The sequence below is a fragment of the Miniopterus natalensis genome, chromosome 19, assembly GCF_054644295.1.
Source record: "Miniopterus natalensis isolate mMinNat1 chromosome 19, mMinNat1.hap1, whole genome shotgun sequence".
Lineage (NCBI taxonomy): Eukaryota > Metazoa > Chordata > Mammalia > Chiroptera > Miniopteridae > Miniopterus > Miniopterus natalensis.
Window position 1 is genome coordinate 8870276 of NC_142099.1, and position 19725 is coordinate 8890000.

General features: G+C 46.6%; 1 protein-coding gene across 1 annotated transcript in view; it reads left to right on the forward strand.

The window, feature by feature from the left end:
- Window positions 1–19725, forward strand: part of CD101 (CD101 molecule) — a 23428-nt gene continuing 3703 nt past the window's right edge. Inside the window, exons 1-8 of the mRNA XM_016223363.2 lie at window positions 1–1281; window positions 6588–6968; window positions 8239–8652; window positions 9834–10220; window positions 14155–14538; window positions 15463–15867; window positions 17195–17605; window positions 18569–18964. Coding sequence (XP_016078849.2) covers window positions 1239–1281; window positions 6588–6968; window positions 8239–8652; window positions 9834–10220; window positions 14155–14538; window positions 15463–15867; window positions 17195–17605; window positions 18569–18964 — 2821 coding nt within the window. The 5' untranslated portion in view covers window positions 1–1238. The remainder of the gene's footprint in view (window positions 1282–6587; window positions 6969–8238; window positions 8653–9833; window positions 10221–14154; window positions 14539–15462; window positions 15868–17194; window positions 17606–18568; window positions 18965–19725) is intronic.

Here is a 19725-nt window from a genome sequence, read left to right on the forward strand (position 1 = left end):
CCCAACTCTTAGGCCTGCCTGCATGGCCCAGCCTGCCTCTCTAGACCCTTCTCGCTTCACTCCAGCCTCGAACTTGACTCCAACTGGAGGGCACAGCTGGTGTGACATTATTCATGCCAAACGGCGTCTCCCCAGCTGTGCCTGGCCCCTTTCCTCCCGAGGTGTTTCATTTGACCCAGCCCAGCCCATCCTGCCGGTCCCTGCTGCCCACCAACTTCCCCCATTCACTTTCGGTGCCAAATTTATCGTTGTGCTTTCAATGTGGAATTCTGATCATCCGAGGAAGTAGAAATTTCCTGAGAACCAAGACCGGGTTGCCAACACCTTTGTAGGTGCACAACCTACCGGAGCACCCAGAACACTGAAGTATTAAAACATTGTTGGATGGGTGGGTCGAGCCAGGGACCTGCCTGAAGTGGGCCGGTTTGCTATTGGCCTATCTAAATGTAGACTTGACCTAGGAACTAGTTCTCAGTGAGCTTACCCATTGCCTTCTAAGACTAGGGTTGGATTAAGTTGGCCAGAGTTCAGTGCCAGCTTTTAGGCTCTCCCCCGCCATCCTTGGTGCCCAGAAGAAGAGTCCCGTGAATGTCAAATGATGGTGGCTGACATTTACTTAGCACTTAGCCATGAACCAGACATTGTTCTAAATGTTTTAAGTAAATTCATTCAATTCTCACAGCAATCTGATGGGATACATACTATTTTATAGATGAGGGTTAGAAAAGGTTAATTAACTTTTCTAAGATCACACAGCTATTAAAAGTAGAGCCTGTGTACAAACCCAGGCAGCCTGTCCCCAGATCCTGCCGTCATCACTGTCACCTCTTGTCCCCTGAGGTTCATGTGCTCCAGGGGCCCTCTCCCATTTCTCTCCTATGATGGGAGGAGAGGTCAGAGCTAAGAAAACATTTCTGCTTGATTTTTATATTCTGTTTACTTAAATTCCCTTGTGATTACCTACTGATGCATATTTAGCCAGGATGAGGCCTATATTTTCTTATTTTTATCTGTATAAACATAGACTGACCCACGAAGATCACCTTTTCACATCCAAATTGGAGCAATTAGCAAAGAACCGTGATGCAACCAGTTTTGCTTTTGCAAGCCACGTCTGTGTCTCAGTGGGCTGAAAACCGCACGCTTCCTCTTTGCCTTCATAGTGAGAACATAGCGTTTGTCACTTGGCATCTGCACAACTTCAGTGACACCACCAGGAGAGCTCTGCCCTGGCCCCAATGGCACGCATCCCACGTGTGGCATCTTTCTTTCTCTTTCTGGGTAAGTGTCATCCTGCATGTTTCTCTTGGCACAGGGGCCGTGGGGTGATGGAAACAGGACAGTTTGGTTTCTGCAGGATAAACGAGGCCACACTTCTCTGGTGTTGGCAGCACTTTTCGGCTTTTGTCTGCAGTTTTGCTGGCTCTGCCTTCACCTTGTCTTCCTGGGCTAGCCCATCCCTGGAGACAGTAAGAGGCTCAGCTCTCCAGGCCCGGAGGAGATCGTACGGTTTGCCTGATGCTGGAGCTTGATAGATAAGCGTGCTTGGGGGTAGAAGGAAAGGTCATGAGAGCACTTAGTAAACTTAGTAGTTTTAGGCTAAGCTAAAAGAAGGTTCTGGATTTCACCTGGGCTGAAGTGGGAGCTGCCTACTGAGAGACTGAGAAGGGGCAGGGAGGTGCACTTGGCTTTGCTGAGGAATGTATGCTGGGGCCTTAGCTGGCCCAGGGGCATTTGTACATGCTGGAACACGGGGGAGGAAAGGGAAGCTTGAAGGTGAACAGAAGAACAGGTGATCTGGGGAGGGAATGACATCGTTCCAGAGTAGGTAGAGCAGGGAGCAGGCACTAATCTGTGCAATGGGCTCCTTTAGCGTGTGGCAAAGCTTATAGACCCCATCTCAGACTAATTTCTTAAATGCATAAAATAAAATACAAAGGATTCCAGGGGAATCAATCATATTGGAATACAGTTATCAAAATATTTTTAAATTGATTTGAGAGAGAGAAGAGAGAGAGAGAGACATAGATGTGAAAGAGAAACATCAATTGGTTGCCTCCCAAACATGCCCCGACTGGGGATTGAACCCACAACCTGGATGTGTTCTTTGACCGGGAATCAAACCCGCCACCTTTTTTTGTATACGGGATGACACTCCAACTAACTGAGGCAGGGCCCAAATGTTTTTAACTAGATTGTTATGTAGTCACTTACTTGTTTCTTTGGTGGCCTATTAACCACCAAACTTCAGAGTACTAATGAATATCAACAATATTTCAAGATATTTGCAACAACCAGAACGTGATGTGAAAATATTTACGGTTTGTTGTCTACATTCATGACTGAAGGAAATACTAAATTTCCATGAAGATTAGTGAACATAAGAATATAGGGTGTTTGGGGTTGTTTTCACCCAGGTTTACGGACTCTGTAATCCCATATGTGGACCCAAGGTTAAGACCTGCTGCTTTACAGAGGCTGGATTGAGTTAGTGAAGGGACTTGAATGACTAGAACCATAAGGGAACTAGAAATTACAGTCAGTGTGACCAGGGCTGTGGCTAACACACAAAAAGAGTGTGGCGTTCGGCCAAGGAGGTGTTTAATAAACACTGGCTTGAGGTGAACTGGGCTCATGTTCAAGGGACACTGGATAGTGGGAAGTAAGGACAGATCCGGGGCTTGATGTGGTGAGAGGTGGCCTGCCGAAAGATGACTGGGACCAGCTGCTGGGTGACCCGTGCCCAGGTGACTGGCCTGGGGACATCGAGGGCTCAGTGGACTGGTGGGATCCTTTGGGGGTTGTTGGCTGGTGTGTTCCTGTTTGTCCTGTTCAGGTGTCTGAGTGTGATTCTTGAGTGTATTTGCTTTGTGAATTTGGAGTGTGTGTTTTGCTTGCGTGTAGGGGGAAGCTGGACGTATTGTTGGACAAGTCAGACAATTGCAGATTCTCTCTCTTTTTTTTTTTTTTTTTGAGCAGGCTGGAAGGTCTGGAGGGAAAGAAACTGGTAATTGTGGTTTAAAATGGGGAAGCTGGAAAAGCTTTTCTTTAACCCTTTTAAACAATGACCTATCCTGGGTACTATATTTCTCCTAAATTCTGACTCATCCTCAGCACTAATTTTGTATAGAACCACAGTTTTTATGTGAAGAACACATAAATCAGGAAGTAACTTGAAAAAAATGTAGGAAGCTGCTATTAGTCATCATGGGTATCGAGGGGAAATGAAGGACATTAACTAAGTAGTGACCAATCCATCCATTGCATTGTTTAGCAAATATAGACTTTGTCCTAATTTATTTATATTTTTAGTAAATATAAGGACTGCTTAATCCTGTTATAATAGGGTGCTAGATGAAGTCAATGTTACGGGTAAATGAGCTCTTGGACTTAGCCCTTACCTGACTAGATGCCCTACCAACAAAAGCCATTAAAATGGGAGGGTCTTGGGGTAGGGATATTGTTTGTCTTACTAAAACTATTCATTAAAAAAAAAAAATTCTACTAATTTCTGGGTGGAAGCTGTCCCAGACTCCATGCATTTAGGTTTGTTTTTCTGTGTGTAAAGACAGGAGTTGTGTGTTGTGTTCCATGTTCTCCAGGTAGGTATTTTTATAAGGTGGAATCATTTGGAGTTGCTGTTTTTGTGCATCAACAATGGCCAATATGAGCCATTTTATGTGGTTCAACCTGATAGCTTCCATTCAAATAGTACTGAAATGGCGAATTTGGCAATCCCGGTCATGGTTTTGGAAAAAGCCAATACCATCAAGGAATTCTTCCCGTTTCAAAAGCATGACCCCAGTGTGGCGTGTCCGGGCCCAGCTGTGTGCCCGTCGGTCAGTGAGACTTTGAGCTGCCGTGTCAGGGTGTCTAACCCTCTGTCCATTAAAAGAGGGGAGGAGAGATATGTGCACTGTATCCCACGGAGAATGTGTTTATAATAGGACATTTCAGAGGAGGATCCCAATGCATAGACATCTCAGTTGACCTCCACCAGCCATTCCTTTCCACCTCAAAGGTACTTATGGAACCTCTCCACCATGTCGCTTGCTTTTCCAAGAAAGCAGCGCCACCCCGGTCACGTTCTTGCCCTCACGCCTCTGCTCGGGCCTTGCTCCATCAGTCATCCTCTCTCTGGCTTCGCCCGGCCGGGCCGCGGTGAAATGTTTTAAATGCGATACCTGTCTCCCTGAAAATGTGGACGAAGGGTTGCCTAGCAACCAAAAATAACATCGTGGAAACATGCCCTGATGTAAACAGGTTAGTGGTACGCACCTCAGAAACCGTATTTTTAAAAGACATTTTTATTGTGGCCTACAACACAAAAGAAAAGGTAATAGAACATAAATGCGCCGTCGAACAAATAAGTAACAAGTAAAATCCGTGTAATCACAGCCCAGGTCCAGAAATAGATAGACCATTGCTAAGACCCGAGAAGCACCCACCTGCCCTGCCATGTGTCCCATCCTGGTCACGGCCCTCCCCCCACAAAATCACCTTTCTGACTTTCATGATAACCACTTCCTTGCTTTTCTTTTCTTTTTAAAAAAATCTTTTTACCCCTTATGTTTGCATCACTAAACAATACAGTCTAGTTTTGCCTGTTTTAAAACTTTATAAGGAGTAGAATCATTCGCTATATAGCCAAAAAGATTCAAAAGTATTTTGCACCTTTTATTAAATACAGTTATTCACATTGTTGCAACTATTGCATTTTATGAATGTACTGAATTCATCTATTCTACTGTTGATGGGCAAAGGGGTGGTGTCTCGTATGGGGCTATAATAAACCGCACAGCTACGGATGTTCTTCCACGGGCAAGCCCGATGCACAGGGCACGTGTTTCCCTAAGATGCACGTCTAAGACTGGCTGGCATTGCTGAAAATGTCCTCAATTGCCTCTGTAGTATAATTTTTTTGGTAAGTAATAATTTAAAAATTTCTCAGATGGTCTAACTTCTATTTCTAGGCATAATGTAAATATAAAATAAGTATAAAATTGGGATTTATGAATACAATAGTGTATTTTAAATTATTACTAGAAATGTGGGTGGCTGGTTGATTGGTTGGATGTTTGTTTTTCAGTTTTGCATTGAGCACACACATGTGCACTTTTTAGTTGACTATATCTGGTGACTACCCTTTCTGCCCATTTTTCTCTAGCCCCCTTCTATCAGAATTGTTTTCATTCCAAAATTTCTATACTCAGCCTAATGGTCTCTTGAATGTCATTTTTCCTTTCTCTCACTGTTTTCCCTTCAGTCTCCTTCGCTCTTTGTCCAGGAGAGTAAAAACATCCAGCAGATGCTCGCTTCTTCCATATCTTCTTATGGCCCCATTCTGTTCATTCCTTCAGCTTAGCTCCCCCGACTCGTGACCTCTCCTGACGTCCCCGGCGCCTTCTCCCCTTCTGCTGGCCCTCGGCCCTCGCGAAAGGTCCGGCTCACCCTTGTAGCCTCTCTGTCATCTGTTTTTCCTTCTTTCCGGAGCACGAACTAGCCTTTAATATTAACATAATACATGAGTAAACTCATTGTAATTTCTGCAAAATGCTTGATTTTGAAAATGTGTATCTCAGAGGAAATGTTACTATTTAATAATGTTTTCTCCTTTAAATCTAATACATGAGATTTGTCCCAACAGGAAAACTTTCTTCCATAGTGGTCCCACATGAAAACTTGGGGTAAGGAAAGAACTAAAATAAATTCTGATTCCAGATCCTGCTGGACTTGACAGGCATCTTTATGAAGCTTTTCAATAAAGCGGTAGGGGCTCTTTACAAAATTACAATACAAAAGCCCCTCCACAGTATCTATGTCTTTAGATGCTAATTTTAGCTGATCTTGTACCAGATGTGGCCAGGAGCCACAAATAGTTCCAACCAACCCACAGGAAAAAGCATGACCCCATGAGTAGGGCTGGAGACTGTCTCTCCAGCAACCACATCTGAGAGAAAGGCCACCCAGGAATTTGAGGCTTGGGAACTACCTGCTGAGTTTTCCCAAAAAATAATGTACAGGTGAATCATCATACATCGTATTTACTTGAAAATAAGTGCGCTTAGATAAGCACATATGTCTCATGGGAGACATCTTACATGGATGAAGCTAGACTTGTTTTTTTAAAAGAGTTTTTATTGGTTTTCAGAGAAGAAGGGAGAGGGGGAGAGAGACAGAGAGAGACAGAGAGAGAGAGAGATACCTCGTTGGCTGCCTCCTGCACGACCCTTACCTGGGACTGAGACCACACCTTGGACATGGGCCCTGACTGGGAACTGAACCAGCAACCTTTCGGTGCACGGGACGATGCCCAGCCAACTGAGCCACAACTGACCAGGGCTAGACTCGCTTTTAACAGAGACTAGAGGTTATGATGGAAGCTAAAATTATAAAAGCACAATTGACTCCCCCAGCCATTCTGCTGCTCCTGGGCCTAAAGGAAGTGTTGAACACCTGAGTTGATTATAGCTAATAACCAGCAATCTCATTTGCTGGAATTGTAACGCAGGGAGCCGCAGAAGGCGGCACGGTGGGAACCGGGACACTGATCTACTTTAACCCCCTTTCTTTCTCCCACTTGCAAGCTAAGCTCAGCATTGGCCAGAGAGAAGTAACAGTTCAGAAAGGACCGCTGTTCCGAGCCGAAGGGTACCCTGTCAGCATTGGCTGCAATGTCACCGGCCACCAGGGACCTGCCGAGCAGCATTTCCAGTGGTCCGTTTACCTGCCGGCAGCCCCGGCCCGAGAAATCCAGATCATTAGCACCAAAGAGGCCGATTTCTCTTACGCCATATATGCTCCGCGGGTGCAGAGCAGGGACATCTACGTGGAGAGGGTCCGGGGCAACTCGGTCTTGCTGCACATCTCAAAGCTCCAGGCGAAGGATTCTGGTGACTATGAGTGTCACACACCGAACACTGACGGAACATACTATGGGAGTTACAGTGCAAAGACTGCTCTAATTGGTAAGCTGTGCGCCTTCCCCTGCCAGCCAGCCCCAGAAGCCAGAGTCTCCGTCGTCACAAGGCCTTGCAGTGAGACCTGGCTTTATATTGTGCTGTTTGCTTTGGCAAAAGAGCCCACCATTTGTGAGATTTGTCACAAACTGGTATTTCGTATTCTCTAAATCTCTCAGTTTATCCAGTCAACTTTGCCATGAAGGTTGAGATAGTTTGTGGTCTTCCCAAGACCTTATCTACAGCTACCAGTAAGTTGATCATAGCAACAGCATCAGTCAAAGCCTTGAGAGTTTTCACCATGTTATGTCTTCTCCTGGAGGCAGAACATTAACTTGATAAGAGCTGGTGTTGATACCATAGGTGGGACATCATTAACTTGGAAATGCTTATTTTCAAACTACCATTCTCTAGCATATTTACCTAAAGGGAGAGGGTGATAGTTCTTGCAATTACCATTTTTGTCCCTTTGCCTAGAATATCTGATCACCCCTTTTTCAGCCTCATAAACTCCTACATATACTCCAGGACCCTGTTTAGACATTACCTGTGCTGTGAAACCTGCCCTGACTGTCTCAGGCAGTATCCAGCTTTGTTTCCTCGTGATGCTGTGCTCAAGAGGAGCTATTATCAGCACTCACCCGTTTACGTGGTGCTTGGCTCCTTCTGCAACTCTCTCCTACCTCACTCTGAGCTCCAGGAGTAGAGAATGTTCATCTCAGTCCCTTGCCCAAGTGGCTAGCCCTGAGTCGATGCTCAGTAAATATTCGTTGATAGAATCTAAGTGTCGCCTTCATCTGAACTTAGGCTCTGTCATTTCCTTTGAGGACGGAGAGAATGGGTAGTGGGATGGTTATCAAAACTTTTGTAAGGGTTGCATTTTATCTCTGAATCACAGATAACAACAGATTGTTTCCGAATTTTATGTTATAAAGGGGCAGGTTAAGGCCCAAGGAAGCGAAGTGACTTGCTCCAGTTCATGTAGTCAAATGGGGACAGATTTAGAATCAGAATCTAGGTCTTCTAGCTCCCAGGGCTTTCCCCTTTAAATACTCTGTGTCCAAGTAGCAAAATTGGTTACAGCCGATGCTAAAAATGTAAAGTCAGGGTCAGTCCATCAGTGAGCCAGCGTCTGCATGGCCAACAGGGAATGCATACGGCTACTGGAAAAGAAACGCAAAGTGTATGCTTTACAGATGGTGGGTTGGGGTGTCATCTTCATCTCAGAAGGCTAGTCTGACAGATATTGGGCCAATTATTGCTATTGCTTTGCTTCCAGTTATCCCAGACACGCTCTCTGCCGTCATGAGCTCCCAGACCCTCAGTAAGGAGGAAGGTGAGCCGTTAGAACTTACCTGTGAGGCAGCCAAAGCCACAGCTCAGCATACCCACCTGTCTGTCGCCTGGTACCTGATGCAGGATGGAGCGAGTCCAGCCACCACGATTATTTCCCTCTCCAAAGATTTCACGTTGATCCCTGGGCCCTCATACGCAGAGAGGTTCGCGCTCGGTGACGTGCGGCTCGACAAGCTTGGGGCCGCTACCTTCAGGCTGTCCATCGGGAGCCTGCGGCCCTCGGATCAAGGCCGGCTGTTCTGTGAGGCGACTGAGTGGATTCAGGATCCTGACGAAACCTGGACTTTCATCGCAAAAAAGCAGACCGATCAAACGGCTCTGAGGATCCAGCCGGCAGGTGATTATCTTCTTAGAAAATTAATACGCTGGAAGTGGGTATTTATGGGATAACTTTGTTTTCTTCTAAACTTTTGTGGAAGAGTTCTAGTTTTCATTTTTGAGGGGGCTCCACGCTGTCTTCTATAATGGCCATACCGATTTACATTCCCACCGGCACTGTCCAAGAGTTCCCTTCTCTCCATAGTCTCACCAGCGCCTGTTACCTTTATCTTTTTAGTAAGAGCCATTCTAATACATGTGAGGCGATACTTCATGGTTCTGGTTTGCATTTCACTGATGATTAGTGATGCTGAGCACCTTTTCATATACCTGTTGGCAATTCGTATGTCTTCTTTTGAGAAATGTCAATTCAGGCCCTTTGCCCATTTTTTTTAAATCAAGTGATTTGTTGGTGGTTTTTTTGTTTTTGTTTTGTTTTGTTTTGCTAGTGAATTGTATGAGTTCCTTATATATTTTGGATATTACCCCTTATCAGATATATGGTTTGCAAATATTTTCTCCCATTTTGTAGCTCGTCTCTTCATGGCGTTGATTGTTTCTTTCGTTGAACAGGTTTTGGGTGGAGTCTTTTGGGGTTTCTATGTATAAGATCATGCCATCTGCAAACAGATGATTTTACTTTTTTTCTGATTTGGATGCATTTTATTTTATTTTATTTTTTTCTGGCTAATTGCTCTGGTTACGACTTCTAGTGCTGTGTTGAACAGAGGTGGTAAGAGTGGGCATTCTTGTCTTACTCCTGATCTTAGAGGAAAAGCTTTTAGCTTTTCACTGTTAAGAATGATATTAGTTGTAGACTTGTCATATATCACATGTGCTTTTAACTTAGGAAAATTCCATTAGATATTCTCAGCCAAAATGTAGAATAAGACATCACAATTTCTAGTAATTGAACATGGTATAAAATATTTTATATTTTAAAAACACATTACTGTATACTTTATATATCTATGTATGCATCCTGCTTAATAGGATTGCGTTCAGAAAACAGGTATGCTGTTCTTTCTGTGTGATTTAAAAAACAGTCAAGGGCGTTTTTGATCCTAGGCATTTCTTTGGCTTATCTCCTCCTTAGAACTGAACCCCCATATGACACTCAATTCCTGTCCTGTCCTTACAGGGCTGTCATCTCTCTCTGCAGCGGCCTCTCTAAACACCTGCCTTGCTTTTGTTTCCTAGTGAGAGATTTTCAAGTGAACATTACGGCTGAGAGCACGTTTACTGAAGGGAAACCCTTAGAACTGGTGTGCCTGGTAGCGGGCGGCGGCCGGGACCCGCAGCTTCAGGGCACTTGGTTCTTCAACGGTATTGAAGTGGCCCGCATTGACGCTGGCGGAGTCCTGGGCCTGAAGAAAGACTACGAAGAGAGGGCCAGTCAAGGACAACTCCAGGTTTCCAAGTTAAGCCCCAGGGCTTTCTCTCTCAAGATCTTTGCTGCAGGCCCGGAGGATGAAGGTGCCTACAGATGCGCAGTGGCAGAGATGGCAAGAGCTCGGATGGGCTCCTGGCAAGAGCTTCGGAGAAAGCAGTCCCCAGACAGCCCCGTGCGCCTGAGGGGGCCAGCAGGTATGTGAAGTCAGGCCAGACGGATCCGGCTGCTTTCAGATCCTCCCCTCCATTCATATAGGAAGCCTCTTGGGCGAGGTGGAGGTCTCCTGAAGAGTCAGGTGTCAATCAGATCACTTAGAGGGGAAGTAAAGGAAAACACCCAAACTAGCCGAGGACCTGAGGCCCATTCTTGAGCCATTAAATCGGTCATGACTGTGGATACTCCACTTTATGTCTCTCGATCTCAGTTTCCTCACATGTAAAATAATGACGTACAGTTAGATTGCCCTGAAATCCTTTCTTGCTGGCCTAGATTCTTTGATTCTGTTTGCCGTTAGCCCTACGTTTTATACATCACGGGGGTGGGGCTGTTCTTCAAGCAGAGAACACTGTATGAATGAAGCCCTCTGTCTTCTTTTGTTGTGTGTGTGATGTGAGTAGGTTAAGAGGAAAAAGCTCCACTTTGCCTTCTTCCTGGGGCAGGAACACCCACATTACACCCCCACACTCCTCCCACATCTTTCAGGTGCCGTTAGTCAATCCTGTGTTATCTTAAGCAGACATAGGGACCGATCCCAAGTCTTAATTCTGCGTGAAAGCGTAGCTCAGGGTGAGGCGTGAAGGGGGAGAGGGCGTAGTGTGCGGGAGCTGTTCCCTGCCTTTTGCTGTGATGTGGCGAGACACCCGTCCAATGGGTCTGAGTATCTGGGGGCATGAGACTGGAAAGGCCACTCAGCTCTCGTTTGGTTTATGAAGGTTGGTGGACCTTAAACATGCTTGAATAGTCAGTGCTTTTTGTGTGAAGAGAAAACAGACAAATACACAACTAATACAGTGGTCCCTCGGTGTCTACGGGGATTGGTCCCAGAACCCCCGCAGATACCACAGTCCATGGATACTCAAGTCCCTTATATAAAACAGCACAGTATTTGCACGTAACCTATGCACACCTGTATACTTTTAAATCATCTCTAGATTATTTATTATACCTAATACAATGTAAATGTTATGTAAGTGGTTGCTATTCTGCATTGTTTAGGGTGTAACGACAAGGAAAAGGTCTGTACATGTTCAATCCAGATGCCACCATCTTAGGCCTAACTCTGTAGTAACGTCAGCAGCAATAATAACTTTTTATGTGTATAAAATTTTCCACCCATGGTTGGTTGAATCTGCAGATGAGGAACCCATGGGTATAGAGGGCTGACTGTATTAGGATTCTCCGGGCCAAGTAGTAAATTCAAAGTCTAGAAAGATTTATTTGCCCAAAAGCAAAATCAAAAACAAAAACAAACTAAAAATAAAGATATCCTTGCTCATTGGAAGCATCTCCAAAGATAGATCAATTTCCCTTTCACGCTTTTCTTCATCGCCCCGCTTGCTAGGAATGAAGACAAGGAAGCTGCGGCCCGAGAGCCAAGCCGGGAGGCGCGTTGGTGTTAGTTTTCACACCAAACATTTGGTCTAACTTTCTAGGAATCAGGGAAAACTATGTAGGAGGTTTACATATTTACACAAAGCTAAATCTCTGCTTTGTGCATTTCAAGTTCCCCTGGAGCATATCTGTGACCTTTCTTCAACCCAGAATGTGGGGATTTGTGCCAAAGGGGCCTATAGGTGTACTTGGTGGTGTACAGATCCTAAGCCTATCAGTAGGGTGGTCTTCTAAAGCCAAGTGCAGTTCTTTGTCTAGACTGGACTCCAAACTGGGCCCAGTATGTAGACAGAAAAATAATTTAGCAAATATATTAAAGATCCTATTGAGCACTCAGTTTTAAAAGCCAAGCCAAGCCCTGGCTGGTGCGGCTCGCTTGGTTAGAGTGTTGTTCTGTACACCGAAAGGTGGCAGGTTCGATTCCTGGTCAGGGCACATGCCCAGGTTGTGGGTTCGTATGGTAGGCAACCAGTTGATGTGTCGCTCTCTCTCTACCCCTTCTCCTCTCTCTAAAAATAAAAAAATAAAAGTCAAACCATTATTTGAAATATGAGCAGAGTTGTATCATTCTATGAACATTTTAAACAGAAGGGAGCACTCACTGTGGAAACCAGAAAAGTCAGTGTTCATGCTGCCTGTCACTACCAGAGCCAATAAGTAGAGACAAGGATTGTCTCTTTATGGGCAGTTAATTCAGATGGCCGGCGATCTGAGAAAACGGCGAGTTATGTGCCCTAAAAAGACCGTCTTACGTCTCATTTCAAGTCAACCTGTTTTACAAGGAGAAGCAAAATGTAGGCAAAGGGTTTAGAATTCAGGAGAAAGTAGGTAAGGGGTTTAGAATTCAGGGAAAAAGGTTAATCAGATAAAAGCTGCAGTCTGGTCATTTTCCGAGCATCCCTCCATCGGCTGACCGGTGATTCTTTATCAGCATCCTGGGCAGTGGACTTTGTCTCCCTGGAGCACAGGGGCTCAGACACCGTCTTGGTCACTTGCAGTCCTCCTGGACACAAAGGGTGAATTGCTTGCAGGTCTCCTGGAGTCAGGGCAGGTCCAGGCATATATTCCAGTCCCCGGGACAATAACTTTCTGCATGCATTGATTACCAAGCCTATTAACTATCTAAAGCTAAAAAAGTTTTTTAACTTCTTGAATTCCCCATCACTACCACTGTGAGTGTGTAACTTATCCACACTTCTTACCAAGAAGCGGTAATAACCAAAATGAACTAAGGCACCCGCATTTAAAAAAAAAAAAAAAAAAAATTGATGTCAGCTGAAACTAATCATAATGGTTATATCAGAGTGGTGAGATTATGAGTAATAATTTTCTCTCTAATTTCTAAATTTCAGTTATGAATCTATTTTTAACTTAAAAAAAATTTAAGTGTAATCATACCTTTAATACCCAAAATTTGGAAACAGGTTTGCATGTACATATATGCACACACACACACGTATATATACATAAATTGTAGACATTAACCTTCATTCCGCCTTTGTAACATACATACATACATACATAAAACAGTAAAGACTGATCTACTTCCACTGGGTACTTTCCCTTGTCAGCCAGGCTAAGCCCTTTGCGTGTGCCATTCGTTTACTTCTCTCAACAATGTGATAAGGTGGGCGCTATTATTACCCCTATATTTACAGGAAAGAAAATTGAGGCTCACAGAGGTCAGCTGTGTTGCCCAAGATAATTCTGACTCCGGGGACCTTGGCCTTAAGCCTGAAGCTGGACTGCCTCGGATGCCTGGGCTCCTGAGGTATCTTTGCTGTGCCCACAGAGCACCCAAGACAAGGGCTTGCACAGGAAGCGGCTGTTGAATGAATGTCTGCATTTCTACTCACCTTGAATTTCCCACCTGGGAACCAGACTCACATTTATAGTTTTACACTGTAGTTTAGATAAAAGAAGGATCTCCCTTCAACCAACACCATACATATATTATATGTAATTTGAAAAAGAGAAATATATCTGCACATATGTATTTTCCCCCCCAGTAATTGTTTTTAATGGCAGTATTGTGAACAGAAATCCTATGAACAATGCTCCTTCCCTGTTCGAAACACATGCTAATTAGGGAAAGATAGCAGGGAGAGGAGGGTCATTTTGAGCTGTGCAAGCCTGAATTCCAAAAAACTAAAAATTTAAATAAACAGCTTCATTACTTTCAGGGTCATACACCCACTCTAATTAATTTAACACAATATTGCCAGATGTTTTCCCAACTCGATGTTCTTAAGGAAGGGCTGATGTAACACGCTGCTAAAAATAAGGGCAAATTATAAACTGCGTAAGTGTAAATACGCTCTGTGATAGTCTTTCTGCTGTCTTGTTTCCACTGTTTAAGTGTTTAGCGAGTCTTTTTTCCTGAGGTGTACAGGAGTAAACAGCCCGATCTAATTCGTCACGAACCAGTCAAGTCCTAATTGATGAGCTCTCACTGAGTTTTAGAAAATTTTTCATTTACTTGGAATAATTTTTTCTTCTGAAATCTGTAATCCACAGCAAGAAGTGTGGTCGTGTCTGCCCAGAACAGGCAGCAAGCTGTGTGGGAAGGAGAGACACTAACCCTTCTCTGCAAGGTAGACGGAGCTGAAAGTCTCCTGTCCGTGAACTGGTGGCATGTGCCACAGGGGCAGACACAGCCAGAGTTTGTGGCAGGCATGGAGCAGGATGGCATCATGCAACTGGGTGCCTCCTATGGGAAACCCACTAACCACGGCCGCCCAAGGCTGGAGAAAATGGACTGGGCCACCTTCCGGCTGGAGATCACCTCCACCACGGTCACGGACAGTGGCGCCTACGAGTGCAGGGTGTCCGAGAGGACCCGGAACCAGGCCAGAGGTCTGAGCTGGACTCAGAAGATGTCAGTCACTGTAAAATCCCTGCGTAAGTGTCAAAGAAATCCTTCTCTGAACTTTCAATTCATCAGCCCCTTCCCTTTGCAGTGCGATGAGGTGGAATCTGATTGTGTCTCATCATGAATCCCCTAGTTATGGTATGTGTACCCAGGACACAGAGCATAGTCTTTGGCTACCATATCTGTCAATTAATCTCTAGAGTTCACTCATGTTTTGTTTTTGTTTTGTTTTTAAATATATCTTTATTGATTTCAGAGAGAGGAAGGGAGAGAGAGAGAGAGAGAAACATCAATGATGAGAATCATTGATTGGCTGCCTCCTGCACGCCCCCCACTGGGGATGGAGCCCGCAACCCGGGCATGCACCCCAACTGGGAATCCAACTGCGATCTCCTGGATCCTAGGTCCATGTTCAACCACTGAGCCATGCCCGGCTGGGCTCACTCATCTTCATAAAGATCATCTTTAGGGTGCAACTTGCAAGTTGTCATTCAAGGCTAAACACGAAATCCTATGAATTAGAGTAGGCTCATAGAAGAGATGTGCCGAGGGGAGCTGGGCCCCATCCACTCAGGCCGTTGACAGCCGCAGCCCTGGGATGACAGTCTCTCTCGCATGTGCAGCGCCCCTGAGCTGGGGGAGGGAAGGCGGCCGCCGGGCCTGGGGAGCGCCCGGCCCACTCAGCGGCAGCTGTCTCGGGGGCAGACTGGACAAACACTGCCTGTTTGTTGTCGCTGCTGAGAACAGTCTGAGGAGAGGTTCCACTTTGGAAAATTGAAGTCAGAATTCAGGACAGACTGTACTGTGAATCACCATCTGCCCCCCAAATACTCGGTACTCCCGAAGAACGACTGATGTTGCAGTGTGCAGAGGTGGTGCCTAGAGAGCCCGACAGTCCTGTACTTGGATTTGATAATCATATCACGCATTACGTTTTGCGTTTCTGCCCACAGAGTCAAGTTTACAAGTTAGTCTGATGAGCCGTCAACCGCAAGTGAAATTAACCAACACCTTTGACCTGTCCTGCGTCGTGGGGGCCGGCGACTCCGGCCTCCAGGTCCCGCTCACCGTGACGTGGCAGTTCCAGCCGGCTGGGTCTCCAGGCTTTCACCAGCTGCTTCGAGTCACTCATAACGGCACCGTCGAATGGGGAGACTTCCCGTCCCAATTCCAGACGAAGACGAAGGTTTCACAGTCTTCGCTTCGTTCTCAGCTCCTAATCCACGATGCCACCGAGGAAGAGGCGGGAGTGTATCGGTGTCAGGTGGAAGCTTATGACAGAAATTCCCTGCACGTGAATGGCCCCGCGAGGGCTTCTGCCGTCTCTCACCCGCTGAGGATAGTCATCTCTTTACCAGGTAATGACTCCTCGAAATTAATCCCTGCTTTAAAAAAAAAAAGATCACTCCCACTTTGGGTAAGTTGTAGAATGAAAGCATGAAATACCTTCTCCCTGTGTTTGTCCTGCGTAAGTCAGCACCACATATAAGCGACGTCCAGGCTCACACTAAGTTAGCATGCACAGAAAGAGCATGCTGGTTGTTACAACACCGAAATGGTTCACACTGACTAATAATAACTGTTACTCTGTGCCCCTTCCCCATCTTCCCACAAGTCCCCACAGTCAGCAACCCAAGGGTACCATACTCACAGCAGGGGACCTCTAGGGCCAGCTCTCGCCATGAGACGTCCTTTCAGACCGGTCACCGCTCATGCCTTACCAGTCATTCAGTGTGTGGACTGTCTTCCCTTAGTGGTATGGATCATGTAAATTTCATTAGAGCATATTTACCCACTTACATTAATGTGTTAATGTATAAGAGTTAGAGAGTTTATGGTTACAGGCAAGTATAATTCCCTTTGTCGATGGGTCATGGAGCGTAGAGGTCATCCACAGCCCCTCCAAGTTCACCTCGTATCCAAACTCCCCGAGCGCCACCTGCAAGGTCCCTCATAATCCGGTGCTTTTATGCCTTTCCAGCATCATCTCCTTCCACTGTCCATCTCGAATTTGAACCCCAGCCACACTGAATTTACTTGCAGTTCCTCAGATACTCCGTGTCTTCTCTACTTTCAAAGTCTTTGTTCAAGTTGCTTCTGCTCCGTGTGGAATTTCTTAACCCTTTCTCCATCAGTCTCAATCCTATTGACCCTGGCAACTTAGTTCAGAGCTTATCTCCTCCAGGAAGCCTGAAGGCACACACAACTAGACTGGCAAATTGAGCATCCAGGGGCACTCTGGTTAGTGAACACAGACACAGAACTTTCTCTCCATTTGAGTTATAAAATGCTACAGAAGAGAAGATGCCTTTGCTTGAATTCCGAAGCGCTGTCGTGTGGGAGAGATTCCTCTCTTCTGTGTGACTCTTCCTCACTGCCCCACCCTCCCTGTCCCCTTCCCCTGGGCAAGGGTAAAACCAGGGCCCGTGGGTGGAAGTTGTAGAGAGGTAAAACTCAACTCGACATCAGAAAGAATTTTCTGTCCGAAGATGGAATGGGCTGCTTTGTGAGATAGAGAGTTTTCGGAGGCGGAATGAGCAATCAGTGGGCTGCTGGAGAGGGAATTCACACGTCTGAGGGACGGAGGCCGTATTGCTCTCCTTGACCTCTAATATGTATCTTCTACCTTGAAATTCTGTTTTCTAACAAAGCAAAAAAGTGACTGTTTCCATTCTATTAATTTAGAGAGCGAGCTGAAAGTGAATTCAAGCAGTCAAGTCCAAGAGCTCTCCATCAACGCCAACACCGCCGTGGACTGTCGCATCTTGTCCCAGACCCCCGGGAACCTTCCGGTGGCCGTTACTTGGTATTTCTCTTCCATTTCCTCTAACACATCCTGGCTGAAGATCCTAGAAATGGACCAGACCAACGTCGTGAAATACGGAGATGAATTTCACACCCCTCAGAGAAAACAAAAATTCCACGCGGAGAAAGTTTCCCAAGACGTGTTTCAGCTGCACGTCCTGAACGTGGGAGACAGCGATCAGGGCAGATATCGCTGCGTGGTGCAGGAGTGGCTCTTGTCTGCAAATGGCACTGGGTACAAGCTTGGAGAAGAGACATCAGGTGTGACAGTCTTGAAACTCAGGCCCACAGGTAAAAACCTCGCGAGTATACTCACACGTCTTTCTGTAGGATTGCCATCTTCTCTCGGGCAGCCGTTCTTCGGAGTGATCACAGGAAGGTAAAAAATAGGACCTAGAGTCCCAGGAAGAGTGTCACCTACACAATGACTGTAGATCTTGGAAACCCACTAAAGGGGGGGGGGCCTTAGGGAGAATCATCCTGAGGTTTTAGGAAGCTCGGAGGAGAGCAAGCTTCCTCTGATTGGTTTGCTGCTCCGCCTGGCAGCCTGGCCCACAGAGCTACCCAGTGAGTCCTACCTTCCGATCTCTGTCATAATGAGCCACGTCATTCCGGCGGGGCTCGATTGTAATTTGGCAGAGAAAGAGCAATACGAAGCATATTTCTCCCACTGTGAACAGAAACTGTACAACTCTACAGGGATGTGTGCAGAAATTGCTTTTCAACGTTTGGCTGCCTCAACAGAAGGCGAGGAAGGGTAGTTAACGGTGGGAATGGCCTACTGGGGGGGATCTCCGCGCCCTCGGGAGATCTTTAAAAACGTAATAGGAGCTCCGTCCCCTTGCCTTGGTCTGGGAGAGCTGCGGCCTAAGTGTGGGCGGGGTGGCGTAGGTCTCTCGGCCTCAGTTTGGTCACCTCCAGTGTTGATTTAAAATTAAATGAATGTCGTGGGAACGGGATGAGATCCAACAGCACGAAGCAAATAAGTTCATATCTAGTTTGGCACTTAAAATTCTATTTTCTCGATGGACAAGAGGTAGGGCCGCAGGCTGGAAGTGGCTGGTTGGGTTCATAGCAGAGAATGTTCTAGCAAATACGGAAGGACAGAAGTCAAAGACAACTGTTAAAGATGAAGGACCTCATATCCAAAGGTTATAAGGTGGCATCTCCTCAACGAGAACTGGGCTTTTCAGAGGAGGTGTCCAGTCTACGAGTCTGGGTTCCTCTCCAACTTCCTCCCATTTCATTCCCTAGGAAGTCAGGTTCGTGTCTCCAAAGTGCACCGGACAGAAAATGCTACCGAGCACGGAGAGGTGGCCATGCACTGCCGCCTGGAGAGTGCGGGCGGCCCGGCCTCCCTGTTCTCCGTGACATGGTACTGGGCCGGAGAACATTCTGGAAGCAGGATGCTGGTGCACCTGCAGCATGACAGCTTGCTGGAGTACGGCGAAGACCCGCTCCGGAGGCGCCTGCACTGTTACCGTTCGTCCCCCACAGACTTCGTCCTGAAGCTTCGTCAGGTGCAGAGGGCGGATGCCGGGCGGTACTGGTGCAGGGTGGTGGAGTGGCAGCTCCACGGCAGCCCGAGCAAGTGGGTCAGCCACGCGTCGGACGAGTCGCCGCATACGGTGCTCACAGTGCTGCCTTCAGGTAACGAGGGGCTACCCGCCGGGCTCGCGGTCGGGAGCATCTCTGCCTCCCCTCTTATCTTTCCCCTCCGGGCCATGCGAACACGCCCAGAGCCCCTAACAACATGCCTTGGCCTTCGCTCTCAGCAGTAACTTATTTGGACAGGCACAGCCTACGTGAGGTGTCAGCATAGACACTGAGACGGCAGGGGACTCTGCTCCTGCTTCCCATCCCAAACCCAAAAGGCCTCAGCATTAAATCCCTTTACGTCGCCAAAGAGTGTCTGAAGGCCTTGGCCGATCCTGACCCTCAGGATGCTGATGTGCAGCGGGAGTAGGACCGAGGGAGGGGGACTGGCAGCTTTACCTTTGATCTGGCTGAACCAATATCAGCTACATCTGTGCTCCCCGGGTCAAAAACAAAACAAACAGAAAAAACCTTTCTCAGTGACCAAGGGCCAAGCCTCTTATCTCTCTGTGGCTCAACAAAGTACCAAGACTTCGAAAATGACAGTCATTTGGGGCGCCTCTCCTGATTGCACCTTGAAAGGCATCAAGGGAGGAAGTGCACCTGAGAGAACCTGTTTACAGGTTTCCCCCAAAGGAAAAAAAGCCCCTGGAAGACCCGCTGGCCAAAGGGTGACCCCTCTCTGTGTGGGAAGGTCGCCCTATCCTGCTGAGCGCACAGATTCAGGAGGGACATGCAACAAGCGAGGGACGTTGGAGGAGAAGGGGGCACCCTTCCAGCCAGTGCGGTGCCAGGCGTATAATAGGCATTTATTA